The sequence below is a fragment of the Gambusia affinis genome, linkage group LG06 (genome assembly GCF_019740435.1).
Source record: "Gambusia affinis linkage group LG06, SWU_Gaff_1.0, whole genome shotgun sequence".
Lineage (NCBI taxonomy): Eukaryota > Metazoa > Chordata > Actinopteri > Cyprinodontiformes > Poeciliidae > Gambusia > Gambusia affinis.
The window spans coordinates 2,605,847-2,625,262 of NC_057873.1; the positions used below are offsets into that span (position 1 = coordinate 2,605,847).

The window sequence follows — 19,416 nt, forward strand, 5'->3', positions numbered from 1 at the left end:
CTAAAAATAATTTTACAGTGCATTAGTCTTTCTAGGTAGAAATCAGTAAATTTTAGTTAAAATGTTGAAGGTTGATTTCAGAAATATTCTAGAAAAAAAAGTACGAAATTCGAGTTTGAAAATTGAAAATATATTTTAAAAATGTATAGAATATTTTCAGAAATTTTTTTGAAAAAAAAAATAAATAATAAATCAGACATTTCTGAGCTCCAAAAGTAGAAAATATGTGAAAAAAATAAAAAAAAATTTCTAAAGAAAAAAAAGATTTATGGGTTTTAGAAAAAATGTGGAAATTTGAGTTTTAAGTGAAAAATTTTATGACTTTTTTTTGAGGGACATTTTCAGAAATCTTCTACAAAAACAACAAAAATTTAAAAATTTGCAAGAAGAAACTCAAACTGTGAGATTAATCTCAAAATATCCAGAAAAAAATGTGGACATTTCTGAATGTGAAAAGTGAAATATTTTTAACTTTTGAAACTAGAAATGTTCTCAGAAGAATCTGGTATTTATTGTGTTGATGGAAATTTCCTCCTTTCCGTCCGTCTGCAACGCCCCCGCCACGCCGTTGTCATTGAGACTTCACTGAGGTTTCATCGGCGGTTGTAGATTCTGATTACTGTAAACCTCAACCTGTTGTCGGTTTGGTCCCACTTCCTCCAGACCCGGTTAGCTGGTCATAAATTAACCAGAATCACATTTTAACGGACCTCTGTGGGGTTTTCTGCTGCTAGTCACACGCAGAGTCGCTCTTCTGATCAACTCATGACAATAAATCTGCAGGTTGATGATTTATTGTGAATTCTTACCCGTTTCTGGAGTTTCGTTGTGGATTCATGGAAACGGCAGAACTTCAGACTTTAAAAGGGAGAAAAGATTAAAATACTTAATTATTCAGTCATATATTTATTCAGCGGTACAGTTGAAACCAGGAGTTTAAATACACACTTCATTTTGTCGTTGGCTGACGTTAAATCAAATCAAACTTCTCATGTTTTATTTTCATTTAGAAATATTAAAATTATTTGCATTTGCTAAAACCAGAAAAGGTAGAAACATTAAGATTTTTTTTTTAATTGACTACATTAGGTCAGAATCAGAAATAATTCTCTTTTAAACTGAATGACTTGAGTCAAACCTTTTGGGATTTTTACCCATAATCCTCCTGATATCACATTCATGAAGAAATGATTGATAATTTGATCAGTTACTCAGTACTTGAATTGACTTTCTACCAAATATTCTTTTACTTTTTAATAATTTCTTAGATGGATACTTTTTACTTTTACATAAATAAAAATACGTTGAAGTGCTTTTCTTACTATCCACTATTTATTTACTGTATGTAAACTTCTGATACTTAAGATGCTAATAAATTAATCCGACAGATTCTCTCATTATTACCATTATGGCCATTGTAGATGGGAAAAAATGAGGAAATTTACACCAAAAAACTATTTTGAGACTAATTTCATATATTTTCTAGAAAAAAAAACTTGGCAATTTTAGTGTTTAGTGAAAAGTTAAAAACTTGCAATAATAAATCGCTGAAATTTCTCAGTTCTGTCCCAAATCTGAGATAAATCTAAAAATTTCCACTTTGGAAAATTTTAAACTTTTGAAATAGAAATGTTCAAGTTTTGGTCCTAATACGCCACCGTACATCACTGAGTCTTAAATTTGGTGAATCCGACCGACCTGAAATAAGAAACGTTTGGTTCTGGTTTAATTTCAGCGCTAACGGCCCAGACGGACCATGGTGACGTCAGAACTGCCCCTGGTGGTTTCTGGTAATTTGCCCCTTTTTGCTGCTCCTGCCTCTGATTCACCTCCTGTTCGCTCATCCAGAAACATTTTGTGACTAAACGAGGGAGATTTCGTCTTTTCAGCTCCGTTTCTTCATCCACTTCTCTGAACTTCCAGGACGTGACGTCATCGCTTGCAGACGCGCCCGCAGCCGTTGCAAAACAAACGATGGTGTAATTTTTAAACTCCTCTCTTACATAAAAACAATAATTGCCCCACGGTCCCGCGCGGGAGAAGGAAGTGTTGGTCAGGATCATTAATCGAACCGAGCCGACTGCCCACAGTAAGCCGGACCGGACCGCCGCCTCCCTTCCCGAGTCATCGATCCACTTCCGCTTTTTGTGGCCTGAACTCCGAGGATTCAAACCAAAGCAGGAAGTGGGAATCTAAACCCTGGTTACTACCGTCACATGTCAAGTTAGCATTAGCTGTCCAGTCTCTTATTATTCAGTTTATGTCACTGTGGGACAATGATGGACATTTCTGCTCTATTCTACCAAAAACTTCACTTTCCTGAAATCTTCAGGATCATTAAGAAGCTTTTGGTTAATCTGAGACTGGCTCTCCTGATTGCAGAATCATGACCTCTGACCCATATTCGTCTGTAGATTTGGGCCAAGAGTTGGAAAGTAAATAGTTACATTTACTTATGGATATATATATATTTTGGGGGGGAGAGGGGGGCGGTACTTTAAGAAGTAGTTTTATGTTTGGATAATATGAAAAATTGCTACGCTTACTTCAGTAAAATTTACAGACTGAGTAACTTCTGGTAATGAAGCATTAACATGTTTCAACCAAAAACAAATGGACAGTTTATGTTGAAGCGAGACCTCTTGTTTATACACCAGCTTTGTCATTCTGTCATTCACTATCTGGTGAGTCTGTCGGCCATTTGGAGGTCAGGTGAACATATATGGAAACTATACATACAATCACTGGAAGCACTTAATCCATATGGTGAGACTTAAATTAGCTTAAAAGGTCACTTCAGTGTGTGTAACATTTTCATTAAAGCTATTTATATTTTCTGGTCTGTTATTTAGGCTAATTCCTGTTCTATCCATTCAACTTTCAAGTGTTTTAGTAAATTTAAACAAATCTTTCTTCAGAAATGTGGGCTGTGGATGTTGACTTTAGCAACTTTTAGCAATGAGATGCTAACTGATATGCTAACTCCTTTTAGCAAAACTTGAACACAATAATAGTCTTTTCCAGCATCCCATCAGATCGCTTTTAGTCTTTAGCGGATGCCATTTGTGAGTCAGATTTACGGAACTACCAGAAATACAAAGGTTCCGGTAGGTGTTAAAATTTTAAACGCATTAAAATCTGTCAAATATTAATCGACACCGACTGTTAAAGTCCCAGCCCAGAGGTACGCATAACTTATTGGCATTTTAATGATTAGAACATGTTATGATCAGTTACTTGTCCTGTTCAATATTTTTTACTCGGACTTAATGTCTTGCACAGTTACTTTTTTAGTTTTACTTCAATAAAAATATATTGAAATAATGCTACTTACGAGTGTACTTTAGGTAGTAGCCCCACCTCTATTGGGACATCATGTGTTGCGTATTGCGAAAAATAGAGACCAATTGCACTTCCGTCACAATTTAACATTTTTCAACCCTGTGCTTCAGGGATGTATGTTCGCCTTTAAAAATCATTTTAAAATGTATCTTTGGATTTACTCAGATTATCTTTAAATATTAAGATTAGATCGAGCTGAACCATTTTTAAATCAAGTAAAACAACAAACAAACAAAAAAAACTATTAGCCCACTCAATACTGTTCTGCTGAAACAATTGGTTTGGTAACTTGGAATTTCAACATCTTACCAACATACAAATAAAACAGAAACCCACCTAACTTTTACGTTTCTGGACACGTGAAACCAAAAGTTTCTCTTTCCAAGTGAAAAAAAGTCCGGATAAAAGTGACTGTTAGCCTGACTCCTCCATTAAACATCGGATTTTCTGAACTGACTGTTGGATGTGGTCATTCTCTGAAACAGTCACATTTCCTGCAATAAATCCCTTTTTTTAAAGTCTTGAAGGAGAACCGAAATGGTGAAACTGCTATAAGAAACCAGCAACACGAAGCAAAACCACATGGGAGTTTCGACTAACCTTCAGCAGGAGAAAGATCCTTTCGACTGGCAAAATACAACCAATAAACTCGTTCTTCTCTTATATTTGAGCTTTTTAAATTTAACTTAATCGCTTTTCCTGGTGGTTGAAGAGAAACGAGCCTCGCTGCGCCTCCGTCCATCAACTTTCACAGCTGAAACTAATTACGTCACAAATCAGACCGACATAAACACCTGAACCATTTATTTATTATATTAGAATTATGTGCAATAACACAATGTACAAATAGTCATCTGCAAGTATTACAATCATTTTAACAGCTACACAAAATCAAACATTAAATACATTCAAGGTCTGTGAAGGCATCCCTGTAGAAATAAAAATAGGAAAGTGTCCGAAGCTTTCAGGTCATTCAAAGATTTATTTATTTTTTTGCAGGTTAAGAAATAAAGAGCAAAACAAAAAACGCCCATTAGTCTGTTTGATTTAAAGAAAATTAATCTTAAGTAGTAGATGTAAATGTTATATTAAAAATATAGATATTTACATTCCGCTCTCCACTGATTACAACAGAAACCCATTTGATTGTTCTCATCTCTCTAAATATATTTATTTTCTGTACAATTAATAAAACGTTTAAATTACTGTAATAAATCTGCACCGCGCTGGTTAAAAATCACCGTCAGATTGCACCTGAAGACGTGCAAAGGTCTCAGACAGGAATGGCGTAGAGTCAATCGCCATGGAAACGGGAAACGTTTCTGTAACACAGCCCCATCACTGAGGGGAGGGAAAAACGACGTCTCCAAAACTGAAAACACGCCAAAAACCTCAAAAAACATTTACATAAATTAATGTTTAACAGCTTAGAAACCAGCCAGGAGGCAAACAACATCCAGGCCAAGCCTTACATTCAGAACACACACACTCAATACAATCAACATTTAATTTAGAAAAACTCTTCAGTCCTCAGCCAGCTCCGTCGACGCACTGGGCGCTGCTGTAGGGGCGCCAAACAACAGCGGGGATTTTTTTCCAAGTCAGCATTTTTTGAACATGTGTAAGTGATATGATCAATAACAGAAGCATGTTATTGACTGTTATTGACTCATGTTCTGTGCGCCGACGGCTGGCTGATCAGACTTCGTCAGCTTCGTGTAAAAATCATTTCTGTTCTGACGCCGCGCAGCTGCGGCCAATCAGGAAAAGTGCCGGTGGTAGAGGAATCAGCTGCTCCTCCTTCATCTTCGTCAGATGAAACACTGAAGATTACCAGCTGTCACAATCGCGACTCCATAGGAGCTCCTCAGCGATCAAGTGTCCTTATCTTCCGATAGATGGCGGATGTTCCCGTTGTTCAGCCGGTCTCTGGAACGGGACGACGGGACCTCTTCGTAGGGCGGAGGGGGGTTCTCCGGGCTTTGGATGGACAGCAGGGGCTGGTGGCTGCCGTCCGGCTGGTCGGTTGGAGGCGACGGGCAGAAGCCGGGTTCCTCCTGGGCCAGCAGGAGCTGGGTCGGTCCCGGGGCGGAGCAGGGAGGGATGCGCTGCCCCCAGCTGCCGTACACCGCCTCTTCGTAGGACGGGAGGGAGACGGGAAGGCCGTCCACCATCAGGTCCAGCTGGTCCGAGGAGCGACGGCTGCCAGGAGACAGGAAGAGGAACCTCACATTACGAAACGTTCAGGAAATTAGTTTCTAATCAGAATCTCTGGTTAAGTAGCAGTCTGAATTTTTTCACCAAAACAACTGATTCATGCCAATAATGGCTCCAAACGGACTTCTCTGCAGACGATGACAAAAAAAATAAAATAAAATCAGAACTAGTAGATAAAACACGACTGCAATAGACTTCAGGCTGAACAGTTTGTGACCCCAAAGTGACCAGAATGTGCAGAAGAACAGCGTTGATGTCAGCAGCGCTCTGGTTACAGGAGTAGTAATGGCCGCCGCCGTTTATGGGTCGATTTTTAAGTTTTTGAGTAATAGGATGAAGTGATTTCTCAGCCGTATCAAAATTAGTGGACTTTGCAAAACTGCAATGAAAACTTTTTTCATATCACACGCGTCACATGATCAACAATCGTTTGTTACTACTGGTGGAAACGACAAAGAAGATGACAGGAAGTGGTTGGAGGACGACGGCATTTTGTGTTTTTTATAACATATTAATATATTCATGTGTGATTTTAATAGTATTTCTTATTTAATGGAAACACCCTAATTGCGAAATGACTTTTTTCATCATTAGCAGAATCAGAATATGGACAAAGTTTTGAACCACATTTGTAACGGAAAAACTGCTACTGATTGAAAATTATACTCATGATATTATGTAAACAACCATTGTTTACATCCAGATTCACACTGTCTGGCTTCTTCTGGAGCAGAATTATGACACGTTTCACGTCAATGTCAGACATGACAGTTCAGCTTTGAAAGCAATCAGATGCAGATCCGGTTTAGTTCCACATATCGTCACTTTCCTACGATGTCTTGGGTCATGTGGAAGTGGCACAAATGGGGGTTTTTTTGGTGAAATGATCGGAAGTGGACGGTTCAGACTGATTTTGTCTGATGTGTGAACGTAGCTCAACTGGTTTTATTTATACAGAACCAATTACTGGACCACAAAGCCAGAATCAGATCCAATTATCAATCAGTTCAACCCAGTTTGGATTTTAAAACAGTTTCTGTCGATCAGTTAATGGATTTAACTGACTGGTTTTCCTGTCCTCACCTGTGCGATCGGCAGGGATAGAGGCGGGACTTGACGATCAGGCAGGCGGTGGTGGTGAGCAGGAAGATGGACACGCCCACCGCGGTGGTGGCCATGCTGGGCATGTCGCCGTCGGGCTTCATGCCGGGTCCGTCTGTGGAGGAGGGCAGAGACGCAAAAACGTTACAAAAAAATTTTATTACAACAATCACAGGTAGAAGAAACTCTGCAGAACAAAAACCGAATGGTTGGATAGTTTAGCTAAGAAAGAAAAAAGGATTAAATCAATTATTCCCTCTGGTTCTGATGGGTTTTTTTTTTTGGGGGGGGGGACAGTTATGATGTGTAACCATGGCAACAAGGTATTGCTTTTACAACCAGAAGCAGCTGATTAGCATCTGAACTACGACCCCAAACCATCCGAGTCACAGACAGGAAGCAAGTTGAAACCATCTTCTCCAAAAGAGGAGCAGCATCAAGGACACGTTACCATGGCAACATGTCCTTGATGCCTCTGCTGCTACAGGTTCACAACTTACTGTGAAGATACGAGTAACAAAAACATTTGGGATGAATAAAGTATTTCTGAATTTAATTCTTCTGAACAAAACTTTAAAAATAAAAACAGCAGAACATTTTAAACTAGAGGAGATTATATAAAAACAGAGAGATTGTGTTTTTAAAGCATTAATGTCCTTCTTGTTGAGTGCCACTCCGGCTGTTTTTGGTGTTTTGTTGCCAGTAATGCTGCTTTCAAAGAAAACAGGGAAAAGGGGTTCCACAAGGCTGAGTGCTTGGATCCCTTCACCTCACAATAAAACTGGAGCCCATTTGGTTCAAATAATCCACTAATTTCTCAGATTATTACAACACAGAGCCGTCATGCATCATTCAGGGACCTCCAGTCATTATCATCCACTGCAGAAACAAGAATTTGCCGCTTCTGTTTAATTGTTTATGCATTTCATCATATTTCTGTGAAAATTTGAGGCTAACCCATTCATCAGCTACAAGACGTCATTTTTTATCTGCAGGTTTCCATCAGACTGACAGCTTGAAGGAAATCTATCTCGGTTCATTTATAGTGGCTTCGCCCGCTTCCTCTTTGTGCGCTCTGACTTCCTGTTGCTTCACGTTCGACTGAATGGCGACAGAGGAAGTTGGAACAGTTTGAGGACGGTGGCGCTGCTAGTTCCTCTGCAGCGAGTCAGAAAGTCTCTGAGCGGATCTGGTAAATAGGTCAAAAGATAACGGTGACAAAGCTGCTGCGTGTTGCCAAAAGGAGCAAACCGTGGAGGGTTTCATGGGTTTCAGGGACAAATCCGGACCGGATGGACGGCAAAACTATTAAAATACAGAAATTATTCTCTTGATTTTTACAGGCAAAAAAAATAAAGTATTTTTGTTTATTTTAGGAAGAATAGAGAATGTGAGCAAGTAAAGGAAGTAAAGTTGTGCAATCCAAATTTTAAATGTTAGAAAAAACAGCCAACCCTCATAAAATGACTAACCGCTGCTCAGAGTATCTGGGTCAGAATCCCCTGAGAGTCAGTAGATCATAAACTGAGAAACGCAGCTCTTGGTCAGCGCTAAGGGAAATGTTTAGAGCTGCCCAATAACCTCTGCACCAGAACCCAGGCTGCAAACAGAACCCAGGCTGCAAACAGAACCCAGGCTGCAAACAGAACCCAGGCTGCAAACAGAACCCAGGCTGCAACCAGAACCCAGGCTGCAAACAGAACCCTGATCACTTTTCTGCAAAATATGCATCAAGTCAGAGCTTCATGAAGGTTCCGCAACACAAAACGCAGAGGAACCTTCATTCAGCTGAAACGGTTCTTCCCCATTTTATTCAGAGCTGGAGTAAAAACATTCATCAGCAAAACCCGTTTTGTTCCCCTTTCAAAGTTCACTTAGAAGAAACCCTTTTGCTCATTCATTGAAATGATCGTAAACAGGAATTCAGAAAACAATATCCAAAAGATTCTTTCATAACATTTGAACTGGAGGTTTTCACTGGGAGCTGCAGAAACTTTTCACTCCTCCAACCATTAAAACATCTCCATGTTCAGCAAACTGCATGTCATCCTTCAAGAGAAGTTTCTAAAACAACGAACATCAGAAACCAACGGGGAACCACAGGGCTGAGGGACCATCTGAGAATGTTTCTTAATCACATTTTTAGCTGTTATCATGACCTGGTCATATTAATGAGACGCTGTATCGGAAAGTTTTATCCCTGCTAACCTGCATATGCAGTTCAACTGGGAACAAATGAAAAGGTTGGATTCTGTTCCAACAGGTTTAATTCAGACCAATAGTTTAAATGATGTGGTTAAAACCTCCAAAACAACATCAGCTTTGAGATAAGATCATTGTTCACTAATCACTATTTAATCTATTAAAACGTGGTCAGATCTCATTTTCATATAAAGTTCATCATGAAAGCACCAGGAATGTAAAGAGAGTTTTTCTAAAAGCCCAACTTGATGCTTAAATCTACGGATCAGTCGGGTCACATAAAGGCGTTAAACTACTAAACTACCACATTGAGAGCTCCAAGGTGAGCTCTCCAAAAGCAGGAAGTGGACTACAGTGCAGGGCATTCTGGGTAAATACAACCACAACAAACATGCTAGCGTAGCGCTAGCGCCTCGTGGTCTTTTATGGTCATTAACATTACTAGACAAGAGAGAAATCCTCCAGCCGCTAAAAACCTGACGCCACTCCATTTTTGTTTACTTCAGGGGTATTTGTGTCATTTCCTTCAGCGGTTCTTGGTGCAGCGCCCCCACAGGCGAGGAGGGGAACAGGTTTGTCAAATAGTTTGACTCAAAGCAGCATAAAAGAGAAAAACAGCAGCTAAAAATGTAACAATTTTGGTCCCAATTGAACAGAATCTACTGGACTATCAGGTGGGAAAAGAGCCTCAGATTCATCATGATCATCTTCTGTATTTCTGAATAAATTTGTACCTTTCATGGGGATGCAGGAGGGGATGGGGGGAGCCCACTTCCCCCGGTGACACCTGGAGCTGGGCTTCTTGTTGCCCAGGTGGTATCCGTTCTCGCAGAAGATCCGGATGACGGTCTTATAGGGAAACCCGCGGCATGGAGACGGGTCGCAGCGGAAACCTCCATGTTCTGGTACCAGAGGGTGAGAGCAGTTCAGCCGGCCTGCAGGTCAGAAACAAGACGGCAGGCAGGTGAGCGGGTTCTGGAGTTTTCTGGGCGATCTCCGATCTTTAAAACGCCTGAGCTGCCGATTCCAATTTTACTTATTTTTATAACAAACAGTCACTATAAAGTCATTATAAACCTTCAATTTTTTTAATCAAAATCATTGAGTACCTGTCAAACAAACATGGCAACGCAAACGAGGCAGATTTTTTAAAACCTGCAGAGGGAAAAAGTAAAACTGTTTGATATAAAATGTATTGATTTATCTGTGCATAGCTAACAATTAGTTTCAACTGATAAATCCGAATCAAAATAAAGAAAATCAGAACTGATCGATCGGTCAAAAGCTGACACATGTAAGTGAAAAGTTCCTTAAAGGGTCGGGACTTTACATAAACACGTAGGTTATCGCCCCCAGGTGAGTCAGAAAAACATCTTAAAATGACAGTTTCCATCACGTCTGCAGGCTAAAGAGCCCCAGAAATGGAGATAATTATGAAATAAACCAGGTTCAGAGGAAAAAAACATTTACGATAAGAAAAACCAGACGGCAGGTTTCAAACCTCCAAAACACGTTTAGCAAGAAGAGAGCAGAAAAAAAGACAAAGTTTCACATTCAGTCATGATCAGAAAGAGTCTTCAGAATGAGTCAAAATCAAGCAATAAAAAGGTCAAAGGTTGCACAGCAGGTGTGGAGAAAGTACCTGCAGAGCGGAGCGGGGAGGCGACCAGGAGGAGTCCACAGACGAGACAGATGCGTCCGATCGGCCATGAAGACTGGACTGGCGCCGACATGAAACTTCCTGAAGAGTCAGAGAAAAATCCCCGACATGCTTAATATTTTCACACCAAGTAATTCAGAGAATCAACAACATATTTTTAAATCTAAAAGTCTAAGAACAGAGAGGACATGTTGACTTCTGGTGTCTCAACAGAGACTCTCGTTTCTGGGCAGCTGAAAAACCAGAGCAGCAGAAAACACATAAAAGCAGAGCACGAGGTTTTGAGGGTATTTCACACGAACTCTGAACAGACCAACAAAAACACTGCGCTAGCTACCGCAGAAGCTAACGGCTACAGTCTTCATCGACATTAAATCTATAAAGAACCTGAATTAATGAGTTACAACAAGTTTTAATTTCCCTTTGGGATCAACAAAGTATTTTTTAATGATGGCTAATAGTGCATCAACCAGCATTATACATGGTTATTCTGGCTTCCCAAGCTGGGTTTTATTTAGGATATTTTAGATGTGAAATTAGAAAAACATCCTGGGAATCACATTCAACATGAAAATCCACCGATAATGAACCAGCGCTCTGCAGTAATCCAACGTTTTGGTGATTCAGGCCCCGTTTACACGACAACGATGCAACAAAATATTCATTTTTGTTCCATGTCTGTTAACACATTTACATGAAGACGTTACACGTCGTAAACGTGTAATGCTCTCGCCTCACCACTAGTTGGTGCTAGGGGCTTTGAAACTAAGGCATGTATTTAAAAAAAATAATTCATAAAACTTCTTACATATTTATATTTATTGTAGTTTTGACTCAATTACTGCTCTGAAAGTGTTATTTCAGCAAAGTGCCTCTTTTTGAGTTTCTATACTCCAATTAACATTTAATTGATGATTATTTGAATTAATTGTTTCAGCCCTAATTTGTAATTTCTCTATAAAAGAAACGAGAGAAAAAAATTATTCAAATCGAAAATTCAATCTGCAATGGGAAAAAAATTACTCCAACACTTCTGTTTCAATGTCAACATTTTCTCTTTTTTGTATTTGTGCATTTGCTGCTGACCTTTGCACCTCATCAGGCCACAAATAAAAACAATGACACAAAGATTTCACCCTCTGAAATGTTTCTGCAGCACAGAGAAAATCAACCCTGATAAATTTCCTCTTATTTCAGTTAAATGGATGCAAAATTAGTCCAAAGAATACTTTAAGTTTCTGCAGTGAAACTGTGACATCTCCTCCACTTCAACATGAAACTCAGCCTCGCTGCAACCTTTCAGCCGACTCAAAGTGAAACCCCTCACCTGAGAGTGTTTACAGTTTCTACAGAGCCCATATTGACCCACTCATTTGAAAAACACGCAGGGCTCCTGAGGTGAAGGCTTTCTGCCCCTCTCTCCTTCATTCCCAGACAAACACGGCCTGTGAAGCGCCAGATCTCTGCCAGCGTCAAACCAAATGCCACAGTGTGTGAAAACGTGGGTGTGTGGGAGTGTTTTCGCCGCCTTCTGTGTGTGTGTTGGGAGGGATGCCAGTCATCCTGAGAGCAGCGGCGGGGAGGGCCCGGCGCCGCCGCAGCACGAATACGCCAACACCTCCGTCTGATGCCACCGCGACCTGCGTGGGCGCGCCGCGTCTTAGTCAGCGCTGATATTCGGCCTGCTGCTGTCAGAACCAGGCAGGCTGCAGAATTTAAGCCACTGATCAAACATTAAAAACACGAGAAAATTAGCATCAAATTTGTTTCAGCTGTAGGAGAAAATTATATTTCCCTCGTCTCAAATCCAGAATAAATGACAACATAATCTGTGTTGAGTCATAAATTTCCTGCAGACATCAGCGACTCACGGCCACGAACAAGACGCTGCTGCTGTTCATGCAAGTTGTGCTGCAAGTTGTGCTGCAAGTTGTGCTGCAAGTTGTGCTGCAAGTTGTGCTGCAAGTTGTGCTGCAAGTTGTGCTGCAAGTTGTGCTGCAAGTTGTGCTGCAAGTTGTGCTGCAAGTTGTGCTGCAAGTTGTGCTGCATCAGCCTCTAATGTGACGATTCACGTTTCCAGGAGAGCTGCAGCTCACTTCGATCTGTAATCGATTATTCCATCGATTCATTGGAAGGAAAAGGTTCATTCTGCAGATTTTTTATTTAACAACTAAACTTAATTTTTTACAAAACTATATTAAAATATGCAAATAAGCTACTTTTAAAAACATTTTATTGCCTAACAGTTGTTAGCCAATATAGAGGGTTTGCATCATGGATTTCATGATGCAACATTTGCATCATGTAACATTTGTTTAGTGAACGATGGTCATTTGGAGCAAAGGATGCATTTGCCACTAAAAAATAATAACCTTTACTAATCTGTTGATTTTCATAAATAATAATAATAATAAAATAAAAGGTGCTCAATATGATTTTTTAATTTTTTTTACTGAGTTTGAATCAGAGGAAGGTAAAAGTCCAACCAGAGGAGTTCTGCATAAAACTTGAAGATTTTTCTCATCTTAAATGCAAATTGTTTTTTATTTTTGTAAAGTTTGGCTTGATTACTGGTCTGACTGCGTTCTTTCAGAAAATTAAATTTTTTAGCGTCTATAGATTAATCAATTACTAAATTAGTTGATGATTATTTGAATAATCCATTAATCATTTCAACCCTGATTTTCCTTCATCTGTAAGGATTTATCTAAAGAATAAGTGAAAAATACAAAGGTTAAAACAGGATCTGCAGAACGTTTTACTGCTTTCTCACACATCAAAGGTTTTCAGCTCACTGATTTTCCCTCCTGCAGGGTTTTCTCTCCGGTCGCTCTGGTTCAAATGTTTACCAGCAGCAGGTTATGGAAACATGCAGCACACGTCATCCGGCTGGATGAGGAGCATCATTTACAGCTTTGATGGCTTTTCTAGGGAAAATAAAAATAAATAAAAAAACAACTTCCGGGACACAGGAAGTGATGCGCTTCGTTTCCAGCCACAACATTCGACTCGTTTGGAACAAAAACAGGAAGACGAGGCGCAGCGTGAGCGATGCTGCTGCAGGCAAGAAGACAAGTGAGGAGGGGAAAACCCTGAGCAGGAAGAAGCTGCAGGACGGACGGCAGAGCCAAGCCGGCTCACTTCTAACAAACTGAGTTTATACTAAACCTGCGGTTTGTAACATCTATAAATATTTATATATTTTTATTACATACTTGTTAAATCTGTCACCGTGTTGTGACAGTATTATATGAGTCAGATCATCTGTGAAAAGACGGATCTCCACCTCCACCCTGAGCTGCTATTGCCTGAAGAAATGCACCAAAAACCACCAATCAGAGCCAGGAGGAGGGGCTTAGCGCTGTCAATCAACCTGATGTACTCTCTGAAAAATGTCCAAGTGGTGGAGAAACAACTTGTATCTTAAGGAAAACGATTTAGATCACCTTGAAATTGATCAGCTGAATAATTAATATGAAACTGTTTAGATCCGTCGGCGCCATGATTTTTTAATGACTATGACTCATTCACGTGTGATTTTAACTTCATTTCTGATTAAATAGAAACACAGCAATTGCTTAGTTGTTGGTTTTTGAAAGTCTGCAGCAAAGAGACACAGATTTGCATGTATTGGTAATAAAAACACTTCATCTGGTTGATCAGTAGCTGCAACGGGAGGCTGGATGTGTTCACATCGACTCGCCCCGCCGAGATGAAAACCCCACAGCGAGGCGTGATGGAGCCCCACGGCTCCACATGCAGCTCTCTGGGCTGCAGGATGCTTTGTTGTTGCGCTCATATGTGCAGTCAGCTGTGAGAGAAGCCATTCAGCATGCTTCTGCACACAGAGACAATGCTGACGCTGCATAACGGGATGGGCTTTCACCACATCTCTGCTCCCTGACACAGATCGGATCAGAGCGATACACCAAAATAACTTCGAAACACAAGCAGGTGAAGCCTAAAACTGCTTTGTTTTGGGTGGAAGCCGAATCCAAACCGATTTTTTCCTGAACTATGCACCCCTCGGTCATGGAGGGAGTCACCAGAAAACATGAAAACTCAGCACTTTAATCCAGAAAACACTTCTGCAACATCAGAGTTTCACTTCTGCTCCTAAAGTTTTGCTTTAACCATTATGAACTTTGCATCAGGATTTCAGCTTGCAAAAGGACAAGTTTCTGGTGTCCAAACACATTTCAATAATGCAAGTAGGGCCGGATTTAGGAGGACCTGGGGCCCTGGGCTGAAGCCAGTTTGGTGCCCAAAACAAACAAGGTTATATTTTGTCTGCAAGTTATTTTAAATTAATCTTCTTTTGTTGTTTTTAAAGCACATTTTGAAGCATTAGAGAATTGTAAAATTTGAAAAACACCCTCAATTAATTTAAAGTTCACTTTTTGCAACAATTCATTAAAATTTGCACATCATTTGGATGGAAACGTAGCAGAAACGTCACATGTACATAAAACTAGTTTTTCCAGTTTTTCCTGAATTTATCTTTTAAAATTTCTAGAAATGTATTTCTCCAAAACAAAACAATTTTAAATCCCATCATAAGTTGCCAATATTGTGGTGGTAAACAAAACATCCGTTAGCATGCTAAAGGCTAACCCATTCAAATGATCACCTTGCTTAAAAATCTATTATAATTAGCATTTATAAAATATCAGAATTAATAAATCGATTTCAGTCCAATGGGTAAAACAACTAAATGGTTTTTCTAACATTTCAGTGTCAAAAGGGTAGAAAAATGTATATAATGTCATAAAATACTGGTTTCCAGCCTTAAAGGAGTATAAATATAGATTATCGGGCCAAAGTTTCACATCGGTGCATATCTGGGATTAACCCCCCATATGTGGGGTTAACCCCCCCCTCCAAAAAATGGTGTGGGTTGGGCACCAAACCGCATCCTACTGAACGCGGCCCTGCACAGACCAGCATCTCATCAGCTGGCCTCTCACTCCAGTCCTTTAATCCGTTAGTTTGTTTTTGTTCCTCTTCACTCCGAGTCCAACTATATTCACTCAATAATCAATAAAACAGGACATCTTATCAACACCCAGGCACAGTAACACCCGATCAGACTTTTTTTCACCGAGGATAACTGGAAACATGGAAAAGTGAAACTGGATTTTTTTAAAGGCTCGTTTGGTTCCAGTAAATAAATGAAATGGTTAAAACAGGAGAGCAGAAGCGTTTTCCAGAAATACATGTGGAATAAACACAAATCCCTCCATCGCTCATTTAATAAAAAAGGTGTTTCGTGTCTGAACATGTCCTGTAAAGTAAACGGTGAAAAACGCCTCACCTGTGGGGCGGCAGCGCGGCGGGGCTGGCAGGCGGACTCCCGGTTCGGTTCCGGCAGGCGGACTCCCGGTTCGATTCCGGCAGGCGGACTCCCGGTTCGATTCCGGCAGGCGGACTCCCGGTTCGGTTCCGGCAGGCGGACTCCCGGTTCGGTTCCGGCAGGCGGACTCCCGGTTCGGTTCCGGCAGGCGGACTCCCGGTTCGATTCCGGCAGGCGGACTCCCGGTTCGGTTCCGGCAGGCGGACTCCCGGTTCGGTTCCAGGCTCTGAAAGGGGACGAGGCTGTCGGAGCTCCGCGGTCAGCTGACGATCTCTGCTCCTGCTCAGCAACAAGTGAGACCTTTTCTGCTGCTCCCCCTCGCTTTGACTCATTTATCAGCTGGGCTTCGCAGCGACACCACGGCCTCTCATTGGCTGCTGGCGGCTAAGCCCCGCCCGCCGGCGCGGCGCTGTTACATTCTGGAAGTGCCCTCCATTCTTTTCACCACAGCCAGACCCACATATGAAAGAAAAATGAACTGTGGCCAGATAACGCATTTAAAAATAAATATACAAGTTGAGACTAACCGGAAGGTAGTTCGGTTATCTCAGGCTGCTGACTTTCTGCTTTTGACTTTTACCCAGAAGGATTTAAAACAAATTAGTTCAAAACTGCAAAAAACAAAACAAAATCTTGAGATTCAGTGAGCTAAAGCTGAAAAATTAGCCTTCACATTCAAGAATGAACAGGTTCCCGACTGAACTGATTCATGGATGAACAGGTTCCCGACTGAACTGATTCATGGATGAACAGGTTCCCGACTGAACTGATTCATGGATGAACAGGTTCCCGACTGAACTGATTCATGGATGAACAGGTTCCCGACTGAACTGATTCATGGATGAACAGGTTCCTGACTGAATTGATTCATGGATGAACAGGTTCCTGACTGACCGGGTTCATAAATTTGGACTCCAAAACTACTTGGTTTGAATTGGATTTTTCAGTTACTGGCTGTAAGCCTGGCCACTCGCTCAGGTTGGTTCAACATTTTTACTTTCAACATTTTGCTCTGTGTCAAAATCTCACATTAAATCCCAATAAATTCAATTAAAAACCAGGCGGGCATTAAGAGCAGGTGGGTTAACCCAGAAACGGACCGGAACCAGAACATTTGACATTCTGGTTTGTAGCTGCAGCAAAAAGGTTTGATGTTTGATTTGGATCTTCTGGTATCCAGAAGAACCACAAACGTCCAGCTGTCCTGCGGTAAATAACGGCACAACTTCTTATTAAAGGGGGCGGCTTTAATAAGGGGGCCCCTTTAATAAGGGGGCCCGCCTGCACCAGCTGCAGCTGCAGCACCAGCAGCAGCTGCAGCAGCTGCCACAGCTGCCACCCAGAAGGGGAAGTGCTAAAAATACAAACCTGTGCTGACTCTGCCTGTTGCCTGTAAAACGGCGTGGAAACAGATTTTTTCTCTGGGTTTCCACCGATGGTTGCGTCATAAAGCCGGTGAGAAACCGACAGGTACGGCGGCGACCCCGGAACAGGAGAGAACATCTCCAATCCTCAGGAGACATAAAGCAACCCCGACTCTTAATTAATGTTTAATAAACCTTTAAGCATGGAAGAGAAAAAAAAAACATTTCAGAAAGTCTTTTTCAAACACGCTAAACGTTTTAAAATAAACGTTTGATTGAAGTTTTCAAGGTCAAACTTTGGAAAATCCTGCTTTTGCACGTTTGGAAAGGACTCAAATACAAACACAGTCTGTAAAAAGTCTTCACTCCCTCAGTGTTTTCACCTTTTGTTGCTTTTACAAATCACTTCTGATCAGGGCTGCAGCTAACGATTATCCTAGTAATCAAATATTCTGACGATTAATCGATTAAAAATTGTCACATTCTGCAAAATTTTCATTTAACCATGCAGTTAAGCTTATTTTATACAATAGTAGAAATGCACTAAAAGATGCAAATAAAACTGAATTCTGATTTAAATAGGAAAACATTTTATTGCTGAAAATGCAATAAAAAGTTTCTAAAGTTGTAATTTTGTATTTTTTGCAGAACGTGAACCAGGAGACGCTACAGGAGTTCTGGATAAAGCATATTTACAGACATAAAAGGTTTTTTTTCTTAAATATAAAATAAATGTTTTTACAGTTCTGGCTTAATTACTGACCTGAATGTTCTTTATGCAAATGACCTGTTTTTAAAATGATTGAGCACTAAATTAGTTTCAACAAACGATTAATCGTTTCAGCCTTAATCATGTTTGATAAAATTTTGCTTTTCTGACAAAATAAAGTGAAAACTGATTTCTACAAAACAACGACAAATAAAGGAAAATATGTGACATAAAATCAAACCGTCAGCAGGTTGCAGAGCAGCACCAACATAATCAGCTCTAATAAAACATTTAAAACTCATTATTTCCCAAAATGAACAACTATAAGTTTTCAACCGCAGTGAAGACCAGTGAAGCCAGGAACTGGATCCACTGGTCTCATGATTTAAAGTCAATGAAACTGAACGTTTTCCTCCAGACTTCCTGATTCTGTCATCACTTCCTCTTCAGGCACCAGATTCCCTAAACCAGGGAGGTCCAACATGCGGCCCGGGGCCCATTTGTGACCCCCAGAAGGGATTCAAGTGTAGGCCTCCAACACAAGCATCCTGGACAGTTTGTCATTCAGAGAAATATTTCAAAATCGTCTTCAAATGGAAAATGTTGGTGCAGCACAAAGTTTTCTCCTATAATCAGCGCAAAGCTAATTTTTGTTCCCCTTATGTGGCAAAGCTGGACTACAAACATTCAGCAACATTAAGAGAAGTAAAGACAGTTCATTAAAGTTCTGAATGAATCTGAAGAAAAGATAAACTTCCTGACCCACTCAGGTTGATAAAATACCCGACTGTTGGTTGTTCCAAGAAAACATTCAGGGTTGAATTTACTGCTGCAGAGGTAAAAATAAAAACTCACTAAATTACTCCAGTAAGAACTTTAAACTTGGCAGATTTGGTCCAAAGTTTTGACACCTGAACTTTCAATAATTTGATAACATTCTGCACCGGAGAGGGAAAAATATCTAAACTCCCTCTGGTAGTTTAGGTTGTTTCTCTAAACAACTTAATTTATTTCTTGATGTGAACAGAAAACAGACTTTGTCATCATTTGAACAAAGCATCTGCCAAAACTCTAAATGTGAATTTACAAAAATTCAGCTTCTACGCACCACAAATCTGGAACAAACTTCCAGAAAACTGCAAAACAACCGAAACGCTGAGTTCCTTTAAATCAAGACTAAAAACAAAATGTTTAAGAGTTAATTTGATTCACATTAAATGGAATATGGACCAAAATATTTGAGGTGTGATGGTTTGGATGATGGTTTTCAGTAATGTGTAACTGGTTCCTCCACTGGTGAGTAAATGATGATTTTATTTTTGTGTTTTATGATGGAAGCACTATAAACCACCCGGCTGCTGAAATGTGCTACACAAATAAACTTGAAAGACAGAAATTCTACTTTTATCTCAGAAATGGTTTTATTGGTGTGAAATCCTAATAAATGTTTTTATTTTTTCTGATAATT

At 40.2% G+C, this 19,416-nt stretch overlaps 1 protein-coding gene and 1 long non-coding RNA gene across 2 annotated transcripts; both read right to left on the bottom strand.

Moving 5' to 3' along the window:
* Positions 1 to 371: 371 nt before the first annotated feature.
* Positions 372 to 2,511, bottom strand: LOC122832923. Its single transcript, XR_006370892.1, has 3 exons — positions 1,830 to 2,511; positions 810 to 858; positions 372 to 673 (listed from the first exon to the last, which is right to left on the bottom strand). It is a non-coding gene; the product is annotated as an uncharacterized LOC122832923 (long non-coding RNA).
* Positions 2,512 to 4,131: 1,620 nt separating this feature from the next.
* Positions 4,132 to 16,182, bottom strand: zgc:152863 (uncharacterized protein LOC562658 homolog). Its single transcript, XM_044120134.1, has 5 exons — positions 15,837 to 16,182; positions 10,505 to 10,603; positions 9,597 to 9,797; positions 6,643 to 6,775; positions 4,132 to 5,544 (listed from the first exon to the last, which is right to left on the bottom strand). Exons 2-5 carry the CDS (start codon positions 10,593 to 10,595, stop codon positions 5,217 to 5,219), a joined length of 753 nt encoding a protein of 250 aa, XP_043976069.1. The 5' UTR covers positions 10,596 to 10,603; positions 15,837 to 16,182; the 3' UTR covers positions 4,132 to 5,216.
* Positions 16,183 to 19,416: the final 3,234 nt, after the last annotated feature.